Source organism: Adiantum capillus-veneris, chromosome 25, assembly GCF_014529385.1.
Source record: "Adiantum capillus-veneris isolate H3 chromosome 25, ASM1452938v2, whole genome shotgun sequence".
Lineage (NCBI taxonomy): Eukaryota > Viridiplantae > Streptophyta > Polypodiopsida > Polypodiales > Pteridaceae > Adiantum > Adiantum capillus-veneris.
In genome coordinates this window covers 95,537,311-95,562,310 of record NC_140955.1, presented here as the reverse complement: position 1 = coordinate 95,562,310, position 25,000 = coordinate 95,537,311, and the positions used below count along the sequence as shown (strand labels likewise).

General features: G+C 45.0%; 1 protein-coding gene across 1 annotated transcript in view; it reads left to right on the top strand.

The window, feature by feature from the left end:
* Positions 1-23,242, top strand: part of LOC147425327 (uncharacterized protein At5g02240-like) — a 52,478-nt gene extending 29,236 nt beyond the window's left edge. The window contains exons 5-6 of the mRNA XM_086499589.1: positions 22,596-22,713; positions 22,833-23,242. Coding sequence (XP_086355715.1) covers positions 22,596-22,713; positions 22,833-23,005 — 291 coding nt within the window. The 3' untranslated portion in view covers positions 23,006-23,242. The remainder of the gene's footprint in view (positions 1-22,595; positions 22,714-22,832) is intronic.
* The last annotated feature ends 1,758 nt before the right edge of the window (positions 23,243-25,000 follow it).

The window sequence follows — 25,000 nt, the reverse complement described above, 5'->3', positions numbered from 1 at the left end:
CCAGAAAATATCCATGAACATCAATCCATAACCATAGCCAAGAAATCCCGTCTTTCCGGGAAGGATATGAAGAAGGTCTTTAGACCTCAAAACACTCCGGTTAAGTTTGATACTTTTGAAGATGTCCCGAAAGCTACAACTTTCATTCAACAGTTTGAAGTTGCCTTTGCAAATGGCAATTTCTTAGAAGTGTCGAAGGTGAGACATGTGACCAAACACCTCAAGGGGATTGCAAGTACTTGGTGGTATACCAAAGCTCTGCAAGGAACTTACAACAAGACTTGAATTCAATTCAAGGTTGAAGTTTCCGACAATTTTTTTTTCCTCTACGCTTTGAGGAAGGCATCCAAGAAGATTGGGATCGGTTTGCCCAATAGGAGCACGAGCGAGTCATAGATTATGTGATTTGAGTATTTGTTCACTCTTTCCAAGGTGGCTCCATTCTTGAACCTCTTTGAGGAAGAAACGATAAAGAATTTAATGGACTTTTGCCCGAATTTTGTAAACCCATCTGCAAGATACTTTGCAGCAGATGGTGGAGTCAGCAATAAAAGCTGAAAGTGTACACCTTAGTGTACATAGAATACAATCCCCGTAGTGGGACGAGAACCATTGAACACAGAAACAACGAATTTTTGTTACCTCTCCTCGAAGGATACATTGCTATCCGGAGAAAGTTTGGAGTAAGGGAATTCAATCTAACTCCTGAGTTTTTGAATAGAAGACCCTCAAACTTTAAGTGAGAGGGAAGGTCTTTGATCAAAGTTAAATCTTTGAGGAACTCATCAACTGCGTATTGCTTTTATGCACGAGATATGCACGTGTCTAACCAGGACAATCACTCTCGAGTGTTTATGAGAGTAGGATCAATTTGAAACATTGTTTTCTGAGATGAATTGGTTTGCTTAACTAGCCGGAAGGTCAACTATTGATCCGGTATCCGATAATTCTCGAACAGATTACTTGCTTTTGCGGGTAGGAAATTATGAAGGAACCATTCTGAGTTCTCTAGCAAAGGAAAGCTTTCATTAAGCTTGAACACTCTTTAAGCCCACACCCTCTACCCGGTAAGGGAAGATATGGTAGTGCTTTTCGCACAAGTGAATGAACACTCTCTTTACGAGGGAAGGAACAAGCGACGACTATGGCCTGTGCTCGAGGAATCCAAGGATTGAAATCCTAGATTATTTGATGAGCGGGTTTTGCTCTAAGATTGAGCCAAGAGATCGTCAGGTTGAGCGTCTTCGCTCTAAGGATCTTACGAAGGGAAGGTAATTTCCGAGGCTCACTGAAGCTTATGTACACCTTTGGGTACATGGATAACACATGAAGATGCAGACCTATGCCAAGGCACTGGACGAGAGTTTGTTATACTCTCTTGAGCGCCTTTTTGCGCGCAAGGATATTCCGACACGAGAATCTCTATTTGAGGTGTGTTCGGTAGAAGGAATTTGAGTTTCTCTACGGAGAAGAGGTTTTCTGATGGTCGTTGATCATTGAGTACGCTATGTGCTTTTACCATTACAGTAGCAACTCTTGGTTGCGGTATATGTTTCTCCATGAGCAGGTCAAGTAGCATTTACACGCTGCTGGAATAAATTCGAACTAGTATGTTCGTAAGAATATAGTTCGCCAACCGTTTTAAAATGGTAAGAATTACACATGGGAGAACATCCCTGAGAATCAAAGAGGGTTCGCTCTATTGTGAACTCGATTTGAACGTACATTCAGAAAATGCTATGGCTAGAATCCTATCTGCCTGAGATTTTGCAAGGCGTCATTGATGCTCGCAAGGTGAATCATTTTTTTTGATTCTGTAACTTGTAAGGAAGAGACTCTAATGGGCGTCTGGAAAACACTGCTGGTGGTAATAACTCGCAGGAGGAAAAAGGAAGTGCTGCCGTGCACAAGGAATTGTCGGATTGAAACCGTCCGCCTACGTTGAGCGACGGCCCGAAACAAGAACCTTCTTTAATGTTATCGCAAACACTGTTTGTGAAAGAAAGACATCAAGCTTAAAGCTCTATGACTTGGGCATTCCCTATGTGGGAGGACACAAGAGGTTTAATACCCTCTGGGCTAACAGTGTAGGATTATGCGCAAGGACAGATACCTAGATTGATTTCTAGGAGGAATATTCTTCTTGAGGTTGAGAAGGGGAAAGTGAGTTAACAGATTCTCGAAAAGACGTGAATGATGAGTTCTTACGTGGCTCGTAAGTTTATGATTGGTGAAGGATATCCTCGAGGTACTAGAGGAAGGACATGAACCGGCAAGTATTGAGTTTTTGAAATTCTGTTTAATTTAATTTTTTAAGTTCTCTTTTGAGAAAGGATCAGCTCAACTCACCATTGAGCAAGATTTGGAATTTTTTTCCGGTTTCTCCCCGGCAGTTCAGTTGGACCTCTACAGTTGAGGACAACTGTTTATAAGCGAGAGGGATGTTGCTAAATTGGCTTTATCTGACATAAAAATAATTCTAAATGAATTATTGGATTTATAAGCGAGAGGGTTTTGCTCACTGGAGACATCCGAGTACAGAGTATTCCTAGTGCGTCATTGAAAGTAATGACGGGAGAACTGAGAACGGGAATATTTGTAAGGGCACCAGGAACGGGTACTTCTGATGCTTCACAACGGATGGGTGACAGGGAGCATCAGTAAGAAGTATCCGACCATCCGGGAACGGACATCTCTGATGCGTCATAGGATGGGTGACATAGAGCATCATGAAGGGGATTGTATCGTAAGTTTGGTAGGAAAGGACTAGGTGATGGGTATTCCTGATGCGTCACAAGGTGGGTGACGGGTGCATCGAAAAGGGGATATCCATAGTCGAGAGGAAATCCGAACTGGAAAAGAGGAATACGCGTAAAGACACAAGCACAAGAATAAAGATGGGTTCTGAGAAGCTTTTCTTAAAAAGAGGAATATTTTAACGAGTTTTCCGGGAAGAGCAAACGCTTTCCCGCGAGGAATCTATGTTTGCATTGCATTCGTGCATGTGGTTGCATCCAGGGACGCCTGGGGAGTGTTGTGAAAGGCATTGTTTTTAACTTATAAGGTTTTATTGAGTTTTTGGGCAGGTTCAGACCAATTTTAAAATATGCCGGCCGCCCACTTAATAAGTGGGCAGCCACTTAAAAAATAAAGCAACAAAACCAGCCAGCGAATTCTCTCTCCCTATTTTGGGTAGAGCAGCGCAAAAGAAAGGAAAAAAAAAAAAGAAAAAAGAAAAAACAGCCGCGATCTCTACGTGAGCACCTATTCGTGCCGTGTCCAAGGAGCTATAAAAGCACCACATGCCCTCACTGAAAGAGGAGGTACCAACATCAGCAAGAGAAGACTCTTCCGCTAGATAACGCAAGAGATCGCGAGATTACGAAGCACGGAAGTCGCTTTTCCCACACAAGAGCGACAGGTATCTATTGTGAATTCGCCATACGAATGGTTGTCACGTGTTTGCGTGTGTTTGCAGGTACTTCATCGCGAAGGAGAAGCGAGAAGGCTTCGGCCTACGCTTAGGAATTTCGGGAACGGAATTCGGAAATTGTTTGCGGAGTCTCGACTCCGAGTACAGACGGAAAAAGGATTGAGAGCTCGTCTCTCGGATTTCCCTTACGGGAAAGAACGACCATCGAGTCAGAGAATTAGAACGGAGGGGTTTTCTCCGGTTCTTGTGCCTGTAAAAAGATTCTCCCTAATAAAGGATTCTCTCCAAGGGGGGGGACCAACCCATCTACTGGTCCCCAGTATTGTGTCGATCTTGTCTCTCTCTATCTCTCTCTCTATCTATTTCTCTCTATATCCTCTGGCTTCAGTAATAAGTGATAAATCCTATTTATCTGAATGTATTTTATATTGTCGATCTTCTCACTCTCTCTCTCTCTCTCTATTTATTTCTCTCTATATCCTTTGGCTTCAGTATTAAGTGATAAATTCTATTTATCCGAGTATATTTTATATTGTTATGCGCTCCCGTTTGTGATAGAAAAAAAGAAAAACGGCCGTGATCTCTACGCGAGCAGCTATTGTGCCGTGGCCAAGGAGCTATAAAAGCACCACATGCCCTCACTAGAAGGGAGCTACCAACGTCAGCAAGAGAAGACTTTGCCGCCAGATAACGCAAGAGATCGCGAGACTACGAAGCACGGAAGTCGCTTTTCCCGCGCAAGAGCGACAGGTATCTATTGTGGATTCGCCATTCAAATTGTTGTCGCGTATTTTTGTGTGTGTTTGCAGGTACTTCATCGCAAAGGAGAAGCGAGAAGGCTTCGGCCTACGCTTGGGAATTCCGGGAATGGAATTCGGAAATTGTCTGCAGAGCCTTGACTCGGAGTACATATGGAAAAAGGATTGAGAGCTCTCTCGGATTTCCCTTACGGGAAGGAACGACCATCGAGTGAGAGAATTAGAATGGAGGGGTTTTCTCCGGTTCTTGTGCTTGTAAAAAGATTCTCCCTAATAAAGGATTCTCTCTAAGAGGGGGGACCGGCCCATCTTCTGGTCCCCAATACTGTGTCGATCTTCTCACTCTCTCTCTCTCTCTCTCTCTATTTCTCTCTATATTCTCTGGCTTCAGTAATAAGTGATAAATCCTATTTATCCAAATGTATTTTATATTGTTATGCGCTCCCATTTGTGACAGAGGACCTGGCAGATACTCCTCAGATAGTGAACCTTGAAGCATTTGGTTTAGCATAGTCTACTCCAAATAGAACCTCGAACTCAGCTGGGCGGAAATTTGGTGCAGCGGGTATGCACAAGAGGGGAGTCGCTCCACTCCTTTGTCAACAGATTGCCCCGTCACTGAAGTCTCTTTTGAGTTTCAAGGATACTGTGGGCTGACAGTATTCTGCTGAATGACTTTATGAACTGGGATTCCCGTTAATATGATACTGATTTGTTCTTGACTTGTCTAAGTGTAGGAACTAATAGACGAAATGACTGCAGCATTTCAGTCTGAAAGATCTCGATAGACGTGATTGTAATAAGGATTCGTTAATCGGGCATCTATGAGGTCCTGAGTGGATCTAGATGTGATTGCTAAATATGTTGCCGACTAATCATGGTCTGAGATCCGAATGAATTTTGAATGTGATTTGTCATGTGATGTCCTGGCATGTCAAGTGATGTCCTGTGATGTGACTGTCGATTGGTACATGTGCTAGATGTGTGTTCCTAGTGCATCGGTACTAACAGTCAGTGTCTGCTAAGACAATTTATGGCTTTTCCCTATTTTGCAGGCGTAATCGAGGGCGATTACAATGCTTTCAAGAGGGGGATATGTCACAAACCGGTGACGTGATGTGGCCATTTTGGGCAGCAAAAACACACACTCTCTCTCTCTGGCAGGCAGTCCCGGAAAAACGCACTGCAATGCTGACGTGGCAGCAACGTATGGATCCCCAGAAAACGCAGTGGGATTTGCAGCAGGATTTCTGGAAAGCAGGTTGACGTGGCAGTGCGTACAGCAACTGTACGGAAGTACAGTTTTTGCGCAGGAGAATTTGTACGCAAGCTTTTTGGGAGAGCTTTTGGGCCTTGCTTTATTTTAAGCCTATTTTAAAAGAGCTTTTGATTTTGGCAGCTTTTAGGGCTCTGCTTTTAGCATCCCTTGTAAACTTATAAATAAGTGGGCAGGGCTCCTACTCTTCAGAGCATCTGGACGTAGAGTCTGAGAGTGAGACCCCTCCCACTCCTTGTACTTTGAGTTGCAGATTAATAAAAAAAAGAAATACTGAAAGGGGCGCCGGTCTTTGGGGCCAATATCTCTAGGCACGGAACTCCGCCGGTCCGTGTCGAATCAATTGTGAACTGTGAACTGTTTTGAAGTGAATCTCTGTTGTATCGCAATAGAATCTTGACTTGGAGTGTCCAAGTTTGTTACACGAGGTACACAGAAATGCGACTGGTACTGGCATCTGCTCCTGCACACGAAACCATTGACTTGACCACGACATTGGCTAGCATCCCAAGAAGTTCTGGGAACAAGCAATCTGCAACTCCTCTTGGTTGGAAGGTAGATTCGAATGGAGGGAGAGAAACGGCCCTCAAGGCTACCACTAAGATGTGGCTAGCCTCATCTCTCCACTCCATGCCCTCCACAAGTCTACCCTGAAAACAACACTAGGGATGAAGCCTCTTGCTAACCATCACAAGGTGTGGAAAGGGCCACTGATGGTGGAGATGTGCAAGACCTCCAAGGATGCCCAAAAACATTGGAGAGACATGTCCAAAAACACTAGGCATGGCTGCTATCCACTGGCCTCCTCAGCATGTCCATTGGGAATCCAAGGGAGGACGCCGACACCTCCTCTGGGGCTTATCTAAAGCTACTCCCCTAAGGGCCTATATATAGGTCTCTTCCATTAGCTGCCAACCTAGACTGTTGATACCCACGAGCGGAAAAAAGGTCCTTAAATAGGGATAACCACCAAAAAGGAAGTGTACAAGCCCATAGGGCCCTCCGAAGGCAAGGGAACTGCTGGGGAGGGCTACAGGAGCCTACATGGTCGTGGAATTGAGCCAAAACCTTGAGCTAAACGCCAATGCTGTGCTCCCGTCTTGAGGTCGTGAGAAGGTGTCAAACTTCAAACTCTGCCCTGTGTCTTTAAAGTTCTTTGGCGCCTCCATAGGCATCAAACGGTCGTACATCGTTGGTCTAATGATATAGTTGCCCTCTGAACCAAATGATAAGCCAAGTCTCGAGGAATCTATCCGCATCCATATCAATCATCCTTTTGATAGGGTATTGTAAAAGACTTGGACACTCCAAGTCGAAGATCTACATCAACACATGTGAGAATTACAAACAACTGAACAAAACAACACGGCACAACGTAGTTCCGTACCCAGACACAATGGCCCCAAACACTAGCGCCCCTTCTTGGTATTTCTTTATTATTATGCTTCTCAAAGTACAATGTCCGAGGGTCCTCTCTCTGGCGATGCTCCCAAGCAAATCTGCCAAGAGTGAGGCCTAGGCACACTTATAAAGGCCTTGGCCTGTCCAAAAGCAGAATGAAAAGCATTAGTTCTCAAAGCTTGTAGGACCAAAAACTCGTGCCCCAAAAGCTTTGAGCAATTTGTGGAAATTCCGGACAGCTGCCATGCTATCAACGTAAATCGTAGAAACCCGATAGTTGCCACACCATCAGCCTTTATGTGATTTTGGGTCTTTGCTTTATTTAAAAAAAAGGTTTTTAGGCCCCTTGACCAGGTTGTAAGCTGGGAAAGGTTAGGTTTGTAGGCCTAAACCCTTTGGGCCACTTGATCGGAACTTGCAAGTTGGAACAACTTCTTCTACGTTCTTCTAGGCCCCTCGGCCGGGTTCTGTCCTTTAGGCCATGCCACGTCATCACTTTGTGACATACCCCCTTTTGAAAGAATTGTAATCGTCCTCGATTACGCCTACAAATTAGACATAGGACATAAACTAGTTTAGTAGACACTACTCTAAGTATTGACATACTAGACCACATATATCCAGCACTTGCACGAAGACGACAATCAGTGAACATTCACTTCGCATTCTCCGTAGAGGTCTAATCACATACAGACCACGTTGATCTTTTCATGCATGTCTTGATCTACTAAATCTCGTTACTAATCACTGTCACATCACCGCTCATGTGACAAAGACAAAATGTTGAAGTTATTTCATCTTTCTGACATGTACTCAAACAATACACACATGAGAGAGCACACTTAACATATCCATTTTAGGAATTCCCATTTCAAAGTACTTCTTTACATAAAGTCATTCAACAAAACACTGTTAGCCTACCAGTACCCCTGAATTCTCAAAAGAAATCAGTGATTTTATCCCTGTCTCGCTAGCGTGTGACAAAGGAGCGGAGTAACTCCCCTCTTGTGCAGTCCGTGCCGCACCAGATTTAACCTGCTGATTCATCGGTAACTTTTGGAATAGTCAGTGCTAAACCGAAAGCCTCAAGTTAAAGATACTAGAAGTTAAAGCTCTAGTATTTGAGGAGTATTTGCCAAGTCCTCCTCCTCCATCCACTTGGCATCAAGAACCAGATAATTCTTGAACTTGATCAAATGCTGTTGTGTCAGCTTACCTTTCACTTTCCTTTCCTTGCAAGCCATGGTCTGTTTGGGAATGAGTATCTCTTGTGTCTCGTCCACTTCTGGTTTCTTGTATGGCTCCCTGTCCACTGACACTTCACCTTTGAAAGGTCTCAATAGACTCACATAGAATGCATTGTGAATCTTCCAAGTATCTGGCAACATTAGTTTGAAGGATACATTGTTTATCTTTTTCTGTATCCGGAAAGGTCCATAGTAGGGCATACTTAGCTTTGGAAAAAGCTTCTCCTTACCCTTCTGCTTCCCTAATCGTGCTTTCTCAAACCCGAGTAGCACCCAATCATCTTCCTTCAACTGCAAATTACGTTGATGCTTGTCTGCTACCTTCTTATGCCGTGCTTGAAACTTCTCCAAAGCCTCGAATACCTTGGCAAAGTTAGTGTCGAGATCTTGTGTATATTGATCTGCTCCAAAAATCTTATCTTTGGTGCTCAGAATGGGTGGATTTTTTATGACACCTTTGATAATCTCAAATGGTGCCTTCCCCGTAGACATGTGAACTGTGTTGTTGTAAGCAAACTCCACCAAGGGCAAAAACTTTTCTCATTGAGTTTTCTGAGCAGAGATGTATGACTTTAACAAGTCTAAAACCATTGAATTGGATATCTCGGACTGCCGCGTCCCTATATTCTCCCATATTGCTCTCCAGAACAAACTTGTAAAGTGGGGATCTCTATCTGATACTATAGATCCAGGCATACCATGTAATCGGAAAATCTGGTAGACAAACAACTTAGCCGAATGGTTGGATTTTACTCTCTTCTGTAGCGGAATAAAGTGAGCCTGTTTGTTGAACCGGTTGATGACTGTCCAAATGCCATCATGCCTACTCTGAGTCTTTGAAAGATAAAAAAATAAATTCCATTGCTATACTCTCCCAAGGTCGGGTAGGAATGGGTAAAGGTTGTAGTAGACCAGGTGCCTTGTATCTGTCGAACTTGACCTTCTGACACACTAAACAACTGCGAACAAAATGTCCACATCCTTTTTGAGCCTCGGCCAATAGAAATATTTTTCCACACCTTTCAAGGTGCTCTCAATGTCTCTATGCCCAAAGTAGTCGGGGTAATCTACTGCACGACTGTTCTTTCAAGAGTTGTTCGAAGACTTTATGACTTTGTTAGCTTTGCTGCTCTACCGCATTGTCAAACTCATCCTGCGAGTACGGTTTTCGCTTATGTGCACTTGGCTCGGACTTCTGTTTCATGTCTGACTTGAGAGGTGAGTGAATGGCCGCGTGCCATCCCGAATGACGTGGGTGATTCTTCAAAATATTTCATATTTGAATCCTTGGCGTATTTGAGTATCTGGTTGGCACAAATGTCAACCTGAAGTTGTCATTGGGTGTCCATCGTTTCGAGGTCGCTTGGCGAAAGAGGGCAATACTCGGCTCCCAAGTCCTCCAAAGAGGTCCGACTCCCATTAGAACCTCGTTGGTCTCCTCACTAGTGCCAGTAGGTACAATAGTTCCCTCCCTACTAGATTCACTGCGGGGCGGAATCCATGTGTGTTGCGGAAAAGGGATCGGATCCTTCGTAGAAGAAGAATCGTCTAAGCTTTGATACCACTCTAATAGACTTGGGCACTCCAAGCCGAAGATGTAGAGCAACACAGGTGAGAACTGCAAACAACTGAACAAAACTTGAAAAGAGGGAGAGAGAAGAGGAGAGTCGACACGGCATGGCGTAGTTCCGCACCCAGATGCATTGGCCCCAAAGACTGACGTATTTCTTTATTGTTATGCTTCGCAAAGTACAATGTCTGAGGGTCTCTCTCTGGCAATGCTCCCAAGAAAATCTGCCAAGACTGAGGCTCTGGACACAATTATAAAGGCTCCTCGTCTATCCAAAAGCAGTACAATGAAAAGCATCAGTTCGAAAAGCTTGAAACTGGACCCCAAAAAGTGGAAATTCCATACAGGTGCCACATCATCAGCGTAGCTCGCAGAAATCCGTACAATTGCGACATCATTAGCCTTCACGCGATTTTGGGTCCTTGCTTTATTTAGAAAAAATGTTTTTAGGCCTCCTGGCCAGGTTTGTAAGTTTGGAAAGGTTAGGTTTTAGGCCTAATCCCTTCGGGTGACTCAACTAGAATCTCTAAGTTGGAACAACTTCTTCTGCTTCCTTCTAGGCCCCTTGGCTGGGTTTTGTCCTTTAGGCCATGCCATGTCATCACTTTGTTGCAAGTATCCATAGCTATTTTTGTAGCAAGCTTGGACACTCCAAGCTAGAAATCAACAGCAACACACGAACAGAAACTTCAAAATCACTGAACTTTAGAGAGAGAGAGAGAGAGAGAGAGAGAGAGAGAGAGAGAGAGAGAGAGAGAGAGAGAGAGAGAGAGAGAGAGAGAGAGAGAGAGAGAGAGAGAGAGAGAGAGAGAGTGAAATGAAATGAAATGTTATATTAACGTCTTCAAAAGGCCAAAGTGACCTATGAGACCAGAAAGTTACAATGCGGTGTATCTGATACAAAGTCAGATTAACAAAATAAATTAAACTAGGATAACAAAATATAAATACTGCGGGATCCTAAACTAAGCAGTACAATGTGAAGACAATATGGGAGGGGAGTAGAGATCCATCTTCATCTTCACTCTGGACAACGAAAGAGTATGGCTTGAATCCTTTGCCATAGCCTCCTTCGAAATTGTGTAGCTCCTCTCCTCCCTCGGGGTCGTCTAGATCTCCCTAGCTCCAATGCTCGGTCTATGAGAATGCCAGTAGTGTGGGTAGACCTCTCCACCGTCGCTGGTTGCTCCTTTGTCTGTTCTTCTGGGTGTACAGTATCTAGTATAAAGAAATCTGTGATCTGTCTCTGGGGATGTCTCTCTTCACCTCTCCTCAGTAAGGTTTCTCTATGCTTGTGTAACTCAAGTAGATAAAGCCCAAGACATCTTTGATCCTCATAACTCATGACCCTAGATAGAGGCCCAAAACCTTCTCTAAATGGACAGTGAAAACGACCTCGTATCTCATAGTACACTGTGCAATGACATATGTAATGTACTTCTGTCTCTGGCTCTAGATGGCATAAGCGGCATATTCTGTTATTTGTTGGTGTCCCTTTGAATCTGCTAGTCTCAATCTCGAGCTGATGTGAGGACGTGCGTATCTGGCCAATGGCACAACGCAAACCATGCGAAAGATGCGTGTCCATATAGCTAGGTCAAATTACAAACCCCCATCCCCCATGAGGTGGAGAAGATGCTCTCTATAGAAAGCCATCTTTGTGCCCAACTCTTGTAACGGCTCTATCCATGTCCTCCTCGTGTCCAGCTGGATCAAATCCTGATGGATGAGTCTATTAATCTCTACCCGAGAGAGAGAGAGAGAGAGAGAGAGAGAGAGAGAGAGAGAGAGAGAGAGAGAGAGAGAGAGAGAGAGAGAGAGAGAGAGAGAGAGAGAGAGATTGATTTATCGTCCACGGAGGTCAGATATGACCTATGGGACCAAAGCAAAAACAGTACAACGATACCTCTCGAGTGAAGGTATGGGATACATACCAGTTAAGGTCTGAGGGACCATCGATAGAGTAAAAGAAGATGAAAAAAGAAAAACACAACTAGAACTAAAACTAAGGAGAGTTAAGGGATGGAGGTGTCGGTTTGGGAGTCCGAAACTCTTGGATGACCGCTTTACCATCTCGGTAGACTGCCAATTTACCTTGTTTGCGGGCTTCATGTATCTTCTTGAGCTCATTTGCTTTGAGTTTCAACTTGTTGGTAGTCAATTCCTCTGCTATCCAGAACTTGGTTCCCTTTAGGAGGAAAGCTTCATCCGCTCCTCCTTTGTCTTGAAGGTGATGACGCAGTGCTCAAGTGGCATGCGTCTATTTGTGTCGTTGATCCAAGAGACTGTGTCGGGTTCGATGGTGATTGATTGGAGGGTGTCGTTGAGCTTGGTGATCGCATCCTCTAGTGTGTCCTCGTCCGTGCACCAAGGTGATGGAAGTCCCCCAATTCTCACTTTGAGACTGAGAGATTCTCGTAGTTTGCGTTCTTGAAAGGCGGCCTGTATTTTGGTGTCGATCTTCTTTGTGATCTCATGCGTGACCTCGTGGACTTTCTCTCGAGCAAGTGTGACTTCGGCGAGGGAGGCTTCAACCTCGCGTGCCTTCGCGAGAATGGCTTGACTCCCTGTTTCTTGCAAGCTCTCGAGCTTGTGTACCCGTTGTTTGAGAGCTACGTTCTCCTCTATGAGGGCTTGGACCTGAGCCTCGAGGGTGGAGATTCTTGATTCTTGGCGGGCGGAGGGATCCTTCCGGGGGGCGACAGCCGCAACAAGGAAACTCCGTGGGCGAGGTGTCGGCGTGCCAAAGGTGGACGTATCGTCTACAGGTTGTGTGGATGAGGCTCGTTGAGGTTGGGTTGAGACCTTGGGCATTATGGCACTCTCTGTGGGACAGTCAGATTTTTGACCGTGGGACCGTCCCTTGCACGGCATCGGAACCTTCGGAACCTTCGACTGTGGGACTCGGTCCAAGCTTTTCAATGACAAAAAAAGAAAAACGCTTGGACTTGGTTCGACTGTGGGATGCTGGACGATCGCCTTCTGCAACGTGGTCGCGGGTTCAGCAGGTGAGCAGGGCACAGATTCGGCAAGCTTAAGCAGTGCGCAGGGCCGCAGGTGTCGCAGGTCGACAGCAAGGCGCAGGGCCGCAAGTGGCGCAGAGACCTTAGTGTGCTTGGCAGAGGGAGGCAGAGCTTGTAGATTAACCCCCCCAGCCAGGCGTTGCCCTGCAGCTTGGTGGGGAGTTCGGATACACGCAGAGAGAGAGAGAGAGAGAGAGAGAGAGAGAGAGAGAGAGAGAGAGAGAGAGAGAGAGAGAGAGAGAGAGAGAGAGAGAGAGAGAGAGAGAGAAATGTTAAATGTTATATTAACGTCTTCAAAAGGCCAAAGTGACCTATAAGACCAGAAAGTTACAATGTGGTGGATCTGATACAAAGTCAGAGGTACAAGATGACAAAAAGGAAATGACAAATGACAAAATAAAATACTATGGAATCCTAAACTGCTAGGTGGGAACTAAGCAGCTAGCTGGGATAGGTAGATCACAAGAGATCCAGCATCGGTCGCTGGCGGATCTCATCAATCTCCTCCATGGTCAGTAGTCTGACCGGGCGTCGTGCATGTCGAGCCAAACTGATCCGAATCCTCTGATGCAGTCTCCGTCGATGTTGTATAGTCCTCCGCAATCGTGGGCGTCTGGATCTCCCCAGCTCAGTCGCTCGGTCGATCAGTGTGCCTCTGGTGTGAGGCGACGAGCTCTGTTGTGGTAGTAACTCCTCCGGGTGTCCAGTGGCAGCTCTAAAGAAATCTGTGATCCGTCTCTGAGACTGGCTAGCCTCTCCTCTCATCAAGCTCTCTCTGTGTCTGCGTAGCTCGAGCAAAAACAAACCCAAGCATCTCTGATCCTCGTACTGCATGACTCTGGAGAATGGTCCAAAGCCCTCTCTGAACAAGCAATGGAAGCGGCCTCGTATCTCATAGTAGACGGGGCAGTGGCATGTGTAGTGCAATTCTGTCTTAGGCTCGATGTCACACAGGGGGCATGTCCTGGCCTCTGTTGGTACTCCGCTGTATCTCCCAGTCTCGATCCACAGCTGGTGTGAAGATGTGTGTATCTGGTCGATAGCACATCGTATTCCATGAGACAAGTGGGTGTCCATGTACAAAACCATCAACCGTAAGCTGGAGGGGATGCTCTCTGTAGAAAGCCATCTTCGTGCCCAGCTCCTATGCTGGCTGTATCCATGTCCTCCTTGTGTCTAGCTGAGTCAAGTCCTAGCGGATGAGCCTGGTGATCTGGGACTGTGTAAGAGTCAGAGAGGGTGCATCCAGTGAGTACTGGAAGGGAGGCAATCTGTCTATGCTGAACCCATGCGCCTGAAACCATGATGTCATCTCCCCATACCAGCATGCTGTATCTCCTTGCATGGCTAACTGTCGAGAGGACTCAAGTGCAAGGCGGGCATATCTGTCTCTGGGAAGTTCCCACATGCGGTGTATGAAGGAGACAGATTTGGTGAGTGCCTCAACTACTAGTGGGGGGGGCAGCTAGCTGTGCTCGGACAATAGCACGTGGTACTGAGCCTTGGCTCTAATGAGCCGCGAGATCATAGAGACCAGAGGCTTCTCCATGTCCCCCCATCCATCACTGCGGCTTGTCCTCCTGTGATGATCCAATGAAGGTCCCCAAATCTCAGCTCCATAGAGCAATGCAGAAGCCACTAGAGTGTCAAAGAGCCAGAGCTTCGTCCGAGGCTCCTGAAACTGAACCTGTGAACACATCCTTTCCAATCTACCCAATGCTGCATGGGCTTTGGTCAGTCTAGTCTCTGCTGCCCTCCTCAATGAAAATGCTGGCCCACTAAAAACCACTCCGAGGTAAGTGTACGCATCTGTATACTCCACTGTCTCCTGGCCGTATGTGAATGCTGGCGCTGACCTCCTGATCCACTGTGGGGTGGTATTAAATACCATGACCTTGGTTTTACCAAGGTTGATGAACAAACCACTTTCCTGAGCAAACCTATTCAAAGCATCCAAGTGACGTTGCATCTCCTCCGGAGAGTCGGAGATCAACACAATATCATCAGCATATAATAATAATGGAATCCATGTCCCTGCCAGCTGTGCACCTCTATCACCATATATATATATAGATAGATAGATAGAGAGAGAGAGAGAGAGAGAGAGAGAGAGAGAGAGAGAGAGAGAGAGAGAGAGAGAGAGAGAGAGAGAGAGAGAGAGAGAGAGAGAGAGAGAGAGAGAGAGAGAGAGAGAGAGAGAGAGAGAGAGAGAGAGAGAGAGAGAGAGAGAGAGAGAGAGAGAGAGAGAGAGAGAGAGAGAGAGAGATGAAATGAAATGATATATTAACGTCTTCAAAAGGCCAAAATGACCTATGAGACCAAGCCGTTACAACATTGTCAATCTGATACCATGTCTGGAATCAAAAAGAACTTAAACAAAATACAATGTGCAGTACAATGAAAGGGGGAAGCTATGGTGGAGATCCATCCTCATCTGCACTCTGGACGTCAAGAGAGTATGGCTCGAATCCTCTGCTGTAGTCTCCGTCGATGTTGTGTAGCTCCTCTCCTCAATCGCAGGCATCTAGATCTCCCTAGCTCCAATGCTCGGTCTATGAGAATGCCAGTAGCGGTAGTATGAGTGCGGGCAGATCTCTCCAATGGTGTTTGCTCCTCTAGCTGCTCCTCTGGGGATCCAATATCTAGTGTAAAGAAATCTGTAATCCGTCTGGGACCGTCTCTCTCCAGCTCTCCTCAGTAAAGTGTCTCTGCGCCTGTGTAACTCAAGTAGATACAGTCCAAGACATCTCTGATCCTCATAGCTCATGACCCTAGATAGAGGCCCAAAAACCTCTCTGAATAGACAATGAAAGCGGCGTCGTATCTCATAGTACACTATGCAATGACATATGTAATGTAACTTTGTCTCTGGCTCTAGATGACATAAGCGGCATATCCTGCTATCTGTTGGTATCCCTCTGAATCTGCCAGTCTCAATCTCGAGCTGATGTGAGGATGTGCGTATCTGGCCAATGGCACAACGCAAGCCATGAGAAAGATGTGTGTCCATATAGCTAGGTCGAATCAAAAACCCATCCCCTGTGAGGTGGAGAAGATTCTCTCTATAGAAAGCCATCTTCGTGCCCAACTCTTGTACCGGCTCTATCCATGTCCTCCTTGTGCTAGCTTGATCAGATCCTGACGAATGACTCTAGTAATCTCTACCCGTGTCAGAGACATCAAGGGTGCCTGCAGAGAGTACTGAAAAGGAGGCAGCTTGTCCATGGTGAAGCCATGTGTCTGAAACCATGATGTCATATGTGCATACCAGAATGATGTATCCCCCTGTAGAGCTAGCTGTGTGGAGAACTCTGGGGCCAGCCTGGCATATCTGTCTCTGGTAGTATCCCATAGGCTGTGTAGAAAGGAGACTGATCTAGTAAGTGCCTCAATCTCCATAGAGGGGGCAGCTAACTCCGCTCGAATGATATCATGTGGTACGGACGCCTCGGCTCTAATCAGCCAAGAGATCATAGATACCAAGGACCTCTCCAACCATCCTGGCCTAGAGAGAGAGAGAGAGAGAGAGAGAGAGAGAGAGAGAGAGAGAGAGAGAGAGAGAGAGAGAGAGAGAGAGAGAGAGAGAGAGAGAGAGAGAGAGAGTCAACACGGCCCGACGTAGTTCTGTGCCTAGAGGTATTGGCCCCAAAGTCTAGCGCCCATTTCGGTATTTCATTATCATTAATCATTGCAAAGTACAACTCCCCTCCCGAGGGACCTCTGCTCTCAGACTCTATGTCCAGATGCTCTGCAGAGTGAGGCCCCAAGGGTTCTTATAAACAGAACATGGGATGCCCAAAAGCAGAGCCCCAAAAGCAATCAATTCAAAAGCACTTTCACCCAAAATCTATGGTCCCCAAAAGCTAGCGTTGGAGATTCCCAAAAGCAGCCAACGTAATTTGCGAAAATCTGTATAGCCTGCCACGTGGCACCTGCAACGCAAATCGTAAAAATTTCGTATGGCCCTGCCACGTCAGCATGTCAACGCATTTTACGGAATTCCTTTCAGGGTTCAAGGTTCTATCGTTTAGGGTTTCGGGCCCCACGGCCGGTGCTTCATAAGTTCTTCAAGTTAGTCCGTTCAGTTTCTCTTGTCCACTTGGCCATTTCTTTGCCAGATGGTCATGCCACGTCATCACTTTGTGGCATACCCCCTCTTGAAAGGATTGTAATCGCCCTCTATTACACCTGTACAATCAGACATAAACCATAAATAGTTCAATAGACACTGACTCTAAGTACCGACGCACTAGACGACACAAATCCAACACTTGCACAAAGACGACAGTCACTGAACATCAAATCACATTCATATCAAATCACGTAGAATCCATCGAGATCTAGCACCATGATTCCTGGCAACATGTTTAGCAATCGCATCTAGATCCACACCAGACCTAACTGATGTCGGATTAACTAATTCTTATTGCAATCATGTCCATAGAATCTCAAGACTGAAATGCTCCAGTCATTTCGTTTTTCACACCTACACTCAACACAATCACATGAGTGAGTCGAAGTACTTCTTTCATAAAGTCATCCAGTAGAATATTGTCAGCCCATCAGTATCCTTGAAATCCAAAGGAAAATCAATGACTTTATTCCATCTGGGTAACCTGTGACAAAGGAGCGGAGTGATTCCCGTCTTGTGCATTCCCTTCTACACCAGATTCAACCTTGCTGATCTCCGGGATCTCTCGGAATAATCAAAGCTGGACCGAAAGCCGCAAGATAAAGTTCCAATATACGAGGAGTATCTGCTAGGTCTTTCTCCTCCATCCACTTCGCATTCAATGCCGGGTAGTTCTTGACTAAGAACCGCCGTTCACTTTACCTTTCTCTTTCCTTTCCCTGTGAGACAATATCTGTTCCGGAACGAGAATCTCCTTACGCTCTTCTACTTCAGGCTGCTCCTCAGTAAAAAGGTTTCAAAAACTCACATGCAAAGCATTGTGGATCTTCCAAGTATTTGGCAACTTCAGTTTGAAGGATACATCATTTATCTTCTCTTGAATCATGAAAGGGCGATAGTACCGCATTCTTAGCGTGTCTTCTTAAGCCGTAAGAGCACCCAATCATCTTCCTTCAACTGCAAGTCGCGTCAATGTTTATCAGTTGTCTTCTTATGCTGTTCTTCTTTGTGTAACAACAGAGTAGACCCCCATGTCTATGCAGTCCTCTTCAAGTAAATGTTTCCCTTCGCACCTTGGAGTGTTCAATGAACCGACCTCTAGAGAAGGGGACGTCAAACTTTTGTACAAACTCAAGGGCTTAATGGGTGTCCTGGTAGCCTAAAAACGTCTCAAACCCAACTCCCTTCCTTGAACTTTTTGGTCTTCTTGCTCATCTGGTCACTGTCAGAAAAGGACGAGCTCTCCTCCTCTGAACTGCTAGATGGCCTTCCGTGCCATTTCGACTTTCTCAAAAATCTACTACTATTGCTTTTTCTCAACTTCAAAAATCTTGTCTTCGGTGCACAGAAATGGTGGGACCTTCTTAGCATCCTCGACTACCTCAAATGGCGCATTTCCCGTCGATGAATGAATTGTGTTGTTGTAGGCAAACTCCACCAAGGGAAAATACTTTTCCCATTGAGTCTTTTGATCCGAATTATATGACTTCAACAAATCCAAAACCACTAAAATGGCTATCTCAATTTTCCATATGTATGCGGCTGGAATGAGGACAAGAACTGCAACCATGTGCCAATGTTCTCCCAGATTTCCCTCCAAAACAAACTAGTAAACCGGGGATCTCTGTCTGAAGCAATGGACTCGGGCATGCTATGTAATCGGAAAATCTGTGAGACAAACAGTTTCGCCAAATGATCGGGCTTAACTATCTTCTTTACCGGAATACAGTGGGCCTGCTTGCTAAATCTGTCAATGACTGTCCAATTCTCATCATGCCCACTTTGGGTCTTAGGAAGATAAAAAACGAAATCCATAGCATGCTTTCCCAGGGGCGGAAGAGTATGGGTAAGCGTTGTAGAAGTCCTAGTGCCTTATGCCTGTCAAACTTGACCTTTTGGCATACTAAGCAACTGTGAACAAACTCATCCACATCCTTTTTGAGCCTCGACCAGTAAAAGTAACACTCAACACCCTTCAAGGTGGTATCTATGTTGCGGTGGCCCGAAAAAGGTGTACAATGGCACTCTGTCAAAACAATCAAATCTTCGAAGCTTTGATGATGTATCGCGGAAATAGCAAGAACCAAGGGGTTTCTAGACATGCCTCTACCACGAAATTCTTCTGTCCTTGAACATGGACTATCTGGAAACGAAACTATGACAAGTTGTTAGCCCACCGCATCTACTTTTCCAAAAATTGCTTCTGCGACAAGTAGTAGCGTAAACTCTGATGATCTGTGAAAACGGTAAAGTCAGCTCCGAGTAGATAGTGTCGCTTCTGCGTAAGAGCATGGATAATTGCCAAAAGCTCTTTCTCATAGATCTATGCAACCCGTTCAAGACATGAAAACATCCTGCTCTCGTAATCTATGACATGGCCTTCTTGTATCAAGACTGCTCCCAGACTGCGACCACAAGCATCACAATAAACTTCGAATGGCTTTTGCAAGTCTGGCAAGGCCAACACTAATCCCGTACTACTCTTCCTTGAGAGTCTAAAAGGCTGCAATCTGTGTCGGGCCCCAAGTAAAAGGAACCTGTTTCTGTGTCAATACATGCAAAGGAGAAGCTCTCTTTGCAAATTTTTGAATGAACCACCAATAATGCAGTTTTGTCAAGAAAGTATAAGAGGATAAAGTGTGCAAATGTATGAAAGCTTTGTATGAGTTGAAGCAGTCTCCTCGTGCTTGGTATGACAAAGTTGACGCTCATTTGATCAAACGAGGCTTTCGTAACAGTCAACAGAAAGCACTTTGTACGTAAAGCAGGAGGGTGATGTACTTCTCATTGTTGTTCTATATATGGATGATTTGTTGATAACTGGTCCGAATGAGGCACATATTGCTGAATTTAAGGCTGATTTGAATACTACTTTGAAGATGAAAGATTTGGGGATGTTGCATCATTACTTGGGCATACAATTTAAGCAGTGTGATGGTGGTATTGCAATTTGCCTTGTGTCAGGCAAGTTACATAGAGACATTGCTATGTAAGTTTGGACTTGAGGATTGCAAACCTATTGCCACTCCCACGGAGACAGGTTTGAAATTGAGTCTTCATGATGCTGGTGATCGTGCCGATGTCACTCTTTACCAAACTGATGTTGGATGCCTTATTTATGTATGCAACACAAGGCCAGATATTCAGTTTGCAGTCTCATTGGTCAGCAAATTTCTACATAGCCCAAGGCAAGCTGTCAAGCTGATCTTTCGCTACTTGAGTGGCACTTTATATCTTGGGTTGTTTTATCCCAAGGGGGATCATTGTCACCAGATTTACATGCTTTTTCGGACTCAGATTGGGGGCGCGTTGTTTTGACACGCGAGTGGCCACAAGTGGTTTCTGTTTCGTTCATGCATATCATGGTTGAGCAAGAAGCAACCTACTGTGGCCATTTCTAGGGCAATCTTCACATACTACGGTTAGTCTTCACTACTACGGAGTGTGTATGGCTCAGACGCCTTGTGGCTGATTTGGGTGTTGGACAGGACACTGCCATCATCATCTACACCGACAGTCAGAGCACATTGGCAGTTGCGAGGAACCCAGTTTTTTATGCTCGCACAAAGCACATTGAGGTGCATTACCACTATGTCAGGGAGGAGAGACTTTCAACTGGGGAGATCAGCTTGGCTTATGTGCCAACACAAGACAACCTCGCAGATCTTTTCACAAAGGCATTGTCTCGTGAGAAGTTCGAAGCTTTCCGCAAAGCTTTGGGCTTACTCCCCTTTGTGGACTGATCATGTCCTCAGGGCATGGCATTTCCCTATACTTTATGTGCCAGCTCTCATTCACCGCATCACTCCCCGGGGGGATTTGTTACCATATACATGTGGTGATGATGTGTGTGAACACACTTGGGACCGTCGGGGCATTTTTTTCCCTCACTAGGAGGTTTTCCCCTGTGCATTGTATATACGCCCATCACTCTAGGGCTATCTTATCTTTCCATTGCACACTAAGTAATACTATTCTTTGTTGTGTGCCTTGAGCTTCCTTTGTCTTCTCCAAGCTGTGTGCCTTTCCCTGCAACCCTATTTCCAACACAAATGGGTGGCCCTTGGAGACCCTCCACTTATTGGATTTTCACAGAGATGCACAGAGTGGGCCCAAGGAGGAGATGGGAGGACCGTTTTGCATTGAGCTTGCTTCAATCCTAGGCGCAACTGAGGGGAGGACTTGAGGAGCACCATCCCACATGCATTGAGGAGCGCTTGAGGCAGCCTCTTACACGGAAGTTGGCAATAGACACCATGTCTCATGGGGTCCCATGGCAGAGGGTCCAGCTCGCACCCTAGGACACTGGTTTCAGTTTACAGCACTTTCTGAGGAGAGACAGAGCATGCAGCTGCACAGCATGAGGGGGGTGCATAGCATGTAGCAGGACATTGTCGAGGCTATACCAGCATAGTGGTACACTCCTCTCATGCGGGCTGCTCCCAACTGGATGGGGGCCTGTACTTGCCTTGAGGTCCTCATCGTAGTTCGGGCCTGCTCCGACTTGCTACTTTGCATGTTCTTTAAGGTTCAACGAGAGGGTCGTCTCCACAGAGTTGCTACTGAGACACCAGAGGTAGCAGAGCGCTGCTTTCAGCGGAGTCAAGTTGTGGGCATCGGAGGGAGGATTCGTGTGCTTGATCCTGACTTGACAGATCTTGAGACTGGACATTGGAGGCTTTGACCTTGAGAGAGTCGCCTCTGTCGCGATGGGAGTGGTTTTGGCGGGACCCTTTTGCTTCAGCTAAAGATCCCTTTTCTCCAATGCACAGCACGACTGAGACGCCACATATTGGCTGCTCAGAGAGAAGCCCGCCCGGTCACTGGCAAGAGGAGGGCCTCACAACTGAGTTCCTGACAGACTATTGAGACTGCTTGTGGGATAGCAGATAGCCGAGAGGCGAGTCACCATGTTCCAGTGGCTTGTCGCCCATCGAGCTACCGCAGCGGGGAGCTGGTTGGCCTACAGTGGTCATCCGGTGGGTTGTACCACGTGTGACCACCCACTTGGCATTGTCTATGGGACTGCCAACATGGCAGAGCAGGTTTGGCTTTTGATTCTACGAGTGATGCATCATGCCAGTCCGCCACTTGGGGTGCTTCTGCTTGGTCCACCCTCACAGCCCAGCACTTCGTTTTGAGTTGTCCTCAACCAACAGGATGATTGTGATACAAGGTGGCTGGCCTACACTCCAGCCTGTCACAAAGCTTACGCCCCAAGAGTGGAGCAATGAACATATCTCATTTTTTCATTGGGAGAGTCTCCCCTCATGCTGATGCAGCCCCCCTCTCTATTTGGGGCAGTTTGTAGCCCAATGGGCAGTTTTATTAACTAATAGAAGGATCATTTTCTTGGGGGAAAAAAACTTGTTTAGTATGACTTACTGGTCTCATATAATAATGGGAGAAGGGAGCTGTTCTATTTTTACTATTTACTTCCTTTTCTTACATTTGTCTGAACCCTTAATAAATTGCATTATTTTTGAGGATTGGTTTTTGTGCAACTTTTGCTTTCATGCTTATACCTGATCCATAGTGTCTACTATCATACTTTAACTTGCTTACTCTATTTTGATCGTCTTTTTGAGCCTAGTGCTTACACACCCACACACACGCGCGCACACACGTAAATATATGTTCTTTCTATATATAGATAGAGGTGAAGTAAAGCTGCCAAGTCATTTTTGAACTTTAGATTTTGCATATATTTTGCGGTAGGAACACACATTTGAATTTATGATGGTTTTGCATGTAGGGTGAGAATTGTTTGAGAGAGGTCTACAGACAGCAATCAAACTTGAGCTATAACATCGTGCGACCTGGTGGCCTAACCAATAAAAAGGGTGGTGCTAAAGTGATACTTGTGGACCAGGGTAAGGGATTTGTTTGTGCTTTTGAAGTTTGTGATGGCTAATGACTAGACAGGTTCTATGTCTCCTTGAAACTTGGTAAATTCTAAACCAAGTCTTATATGATGGATGCATCCAAATAGGTGACAAATGTAGCGGAATGATCACAAGAGAAGACGTGGCGACCGTTGTTCTGGCTTGTGTAGAGGGTAAATGTACCCCAAATTCAACATTCGAGATTGTGAATGGCGACAAGGAGGGAGGGCTGGTGGACCCTGAGAGCCTCTCTAGGCTTGTCCCTGACCCCCAAGTTTGAGGTTTTCTTTTCTGCCTGTGCGTAGTGTATGATCCAATAATCCATAGTGAGAAATTAAAAACCTTAACACCTTTTGCATATAGCTATCCTATCTCTATAAATCTAATTTAGCTGTTAATATGAAACTAGTCTTTTTTAAGAGCTGGAGTTGTTTTCTTCTCTTTATAATGACTTGTAATATTTTTGCCAAATTCAACACACATGTAGTTCCTAGTCCTAAAACAAGGTGAAGGGTCACATGCATTCTAAAACGAGCGTCTGCCTTTGCAGACGATGTGGCATTGCCTTGAGATGTGTGTGTGTGTGTGTGTGTGTGTGTGAGAGAGAGAGAGAGAGAGAGAGAGAGAGAGAGAGAGAGAGAGTTTGAACTTGAGCCTAAATGTGCAAACGGATACCACTCTACATTCATCTCCCGTCTTTAATCTTCTTGTTTTCTCTTACAATACCTGAATCAAATGAGCTTTGCCACAAAGTTGAAACCTGAGATGAAGAGTTTGCTTCATAACATCCCATTCACTAATTCGTAGCTTGATGGAAGTACTCTTAGAAAAGGTGCTAGATGTGCAAAGGCTTGATAAATTATGAGTGAGGCTAATAAAACCAATCAAGTATAGATCGCCCCATAATCATGTGTATCCACAAATCAGAGTGCTATGACTCTATTTTTTGTCCTTTACAACTCTTAGCTCTACTTGATTACCAGACCTTTACATATTGCACCTCAAAATATCTTTTTGTTGATCCACGAGCAACTACCTTCTCCGGACTTATAGCATTGTTGATATAAAAAACAACTAGGGTTTTTGATCCAAAAATACTGTTGAAGCTTCTGCCAACTTACAATTGAGACGGTACTGCTAGTATCAAAGACAATGAGGGTTTTTGACCCACAAATATTGTTGCTCAAAAGGTCCATTGATTGTATGTGTGTGTTGCACCACACAACACGATTAAATAGCTATTAAACTTTGTAAGGTGGATTTATCTAAAGACAATGAAGGTGGAGTGCAAAAGAGTGCTCATGAGAGGATTGGTGATGAGGAGCTTGAAAAAGAGTTGGAAGCCTGCATAAGAAGTGTACAAGGCAGCAACGAGAGAAGAGAACAGAGCTAAAGAAGGGAAGAAGAGGGGGGGGGGGGGGGGGGGGGGGGGGGGAAGGCATCGATGAGACTCAATGCAAATTCCCTCTAAATTGTGTGCACATTGTGAAATCATGTGTGAGCTACATCTGAATTCTATACTAACATGTCATCGAAGGTTTTTGCACAGACATTAGAGTTGTTTCTATTGGCTTAAGTTATTGGTGGTATTTTGTAATTTTAAATGGCTAACATGTAGTGTTAGTCCCACTCAAAAGAAGATGGAAAACACTTTCTCCAAAAAAAAGGAGAATGTGCATCTCTCTTGGAAAAGGAAGCCTTCAAACTTGAATTGTCATTGCTTAGCCTTTTCAAAGTCTGCTTACTATGGATTAAAGAGGGAGTATTAGTACTTCTACTATCTTTAAAGAGCATCTTGCCTAAATACCATTGATTATTTTTGAAATCATGTATGAATACATTTCAAGGAGTTTTCTTTCCTTCCGTAAATATCACTAATATCAAGTGGGACTCATGTCGTTGTGCAACTTAGAACAAGCCCAATCAACCGTGCATGACATCCTTTCTTTATGAGCACTTCAAACCCTTAAGTTACTCTTAAATACTATAAAAGTTCAAACTCCATCCAACAACACCAATGAACATCCAGGAAAGCTAGCTTCGGTTGTAATTTTTTACCTCCATGTTAATATAAAATGAGTGTGCTTGTGCAAAAAAACAAGCTAGTGTTTCACGACACAAAAACATGCATTGTTGCATCTAGAACAACTCAGAGGGACCTATCCCATGAAGTTTTACTTTTACAAAACTTCCTTTTCATGCCTAAAACATAAATTTTACTTACACATACTTTTAAGTGCTTGAGACATTCCTCTAGAATAATTCATAGACCCAT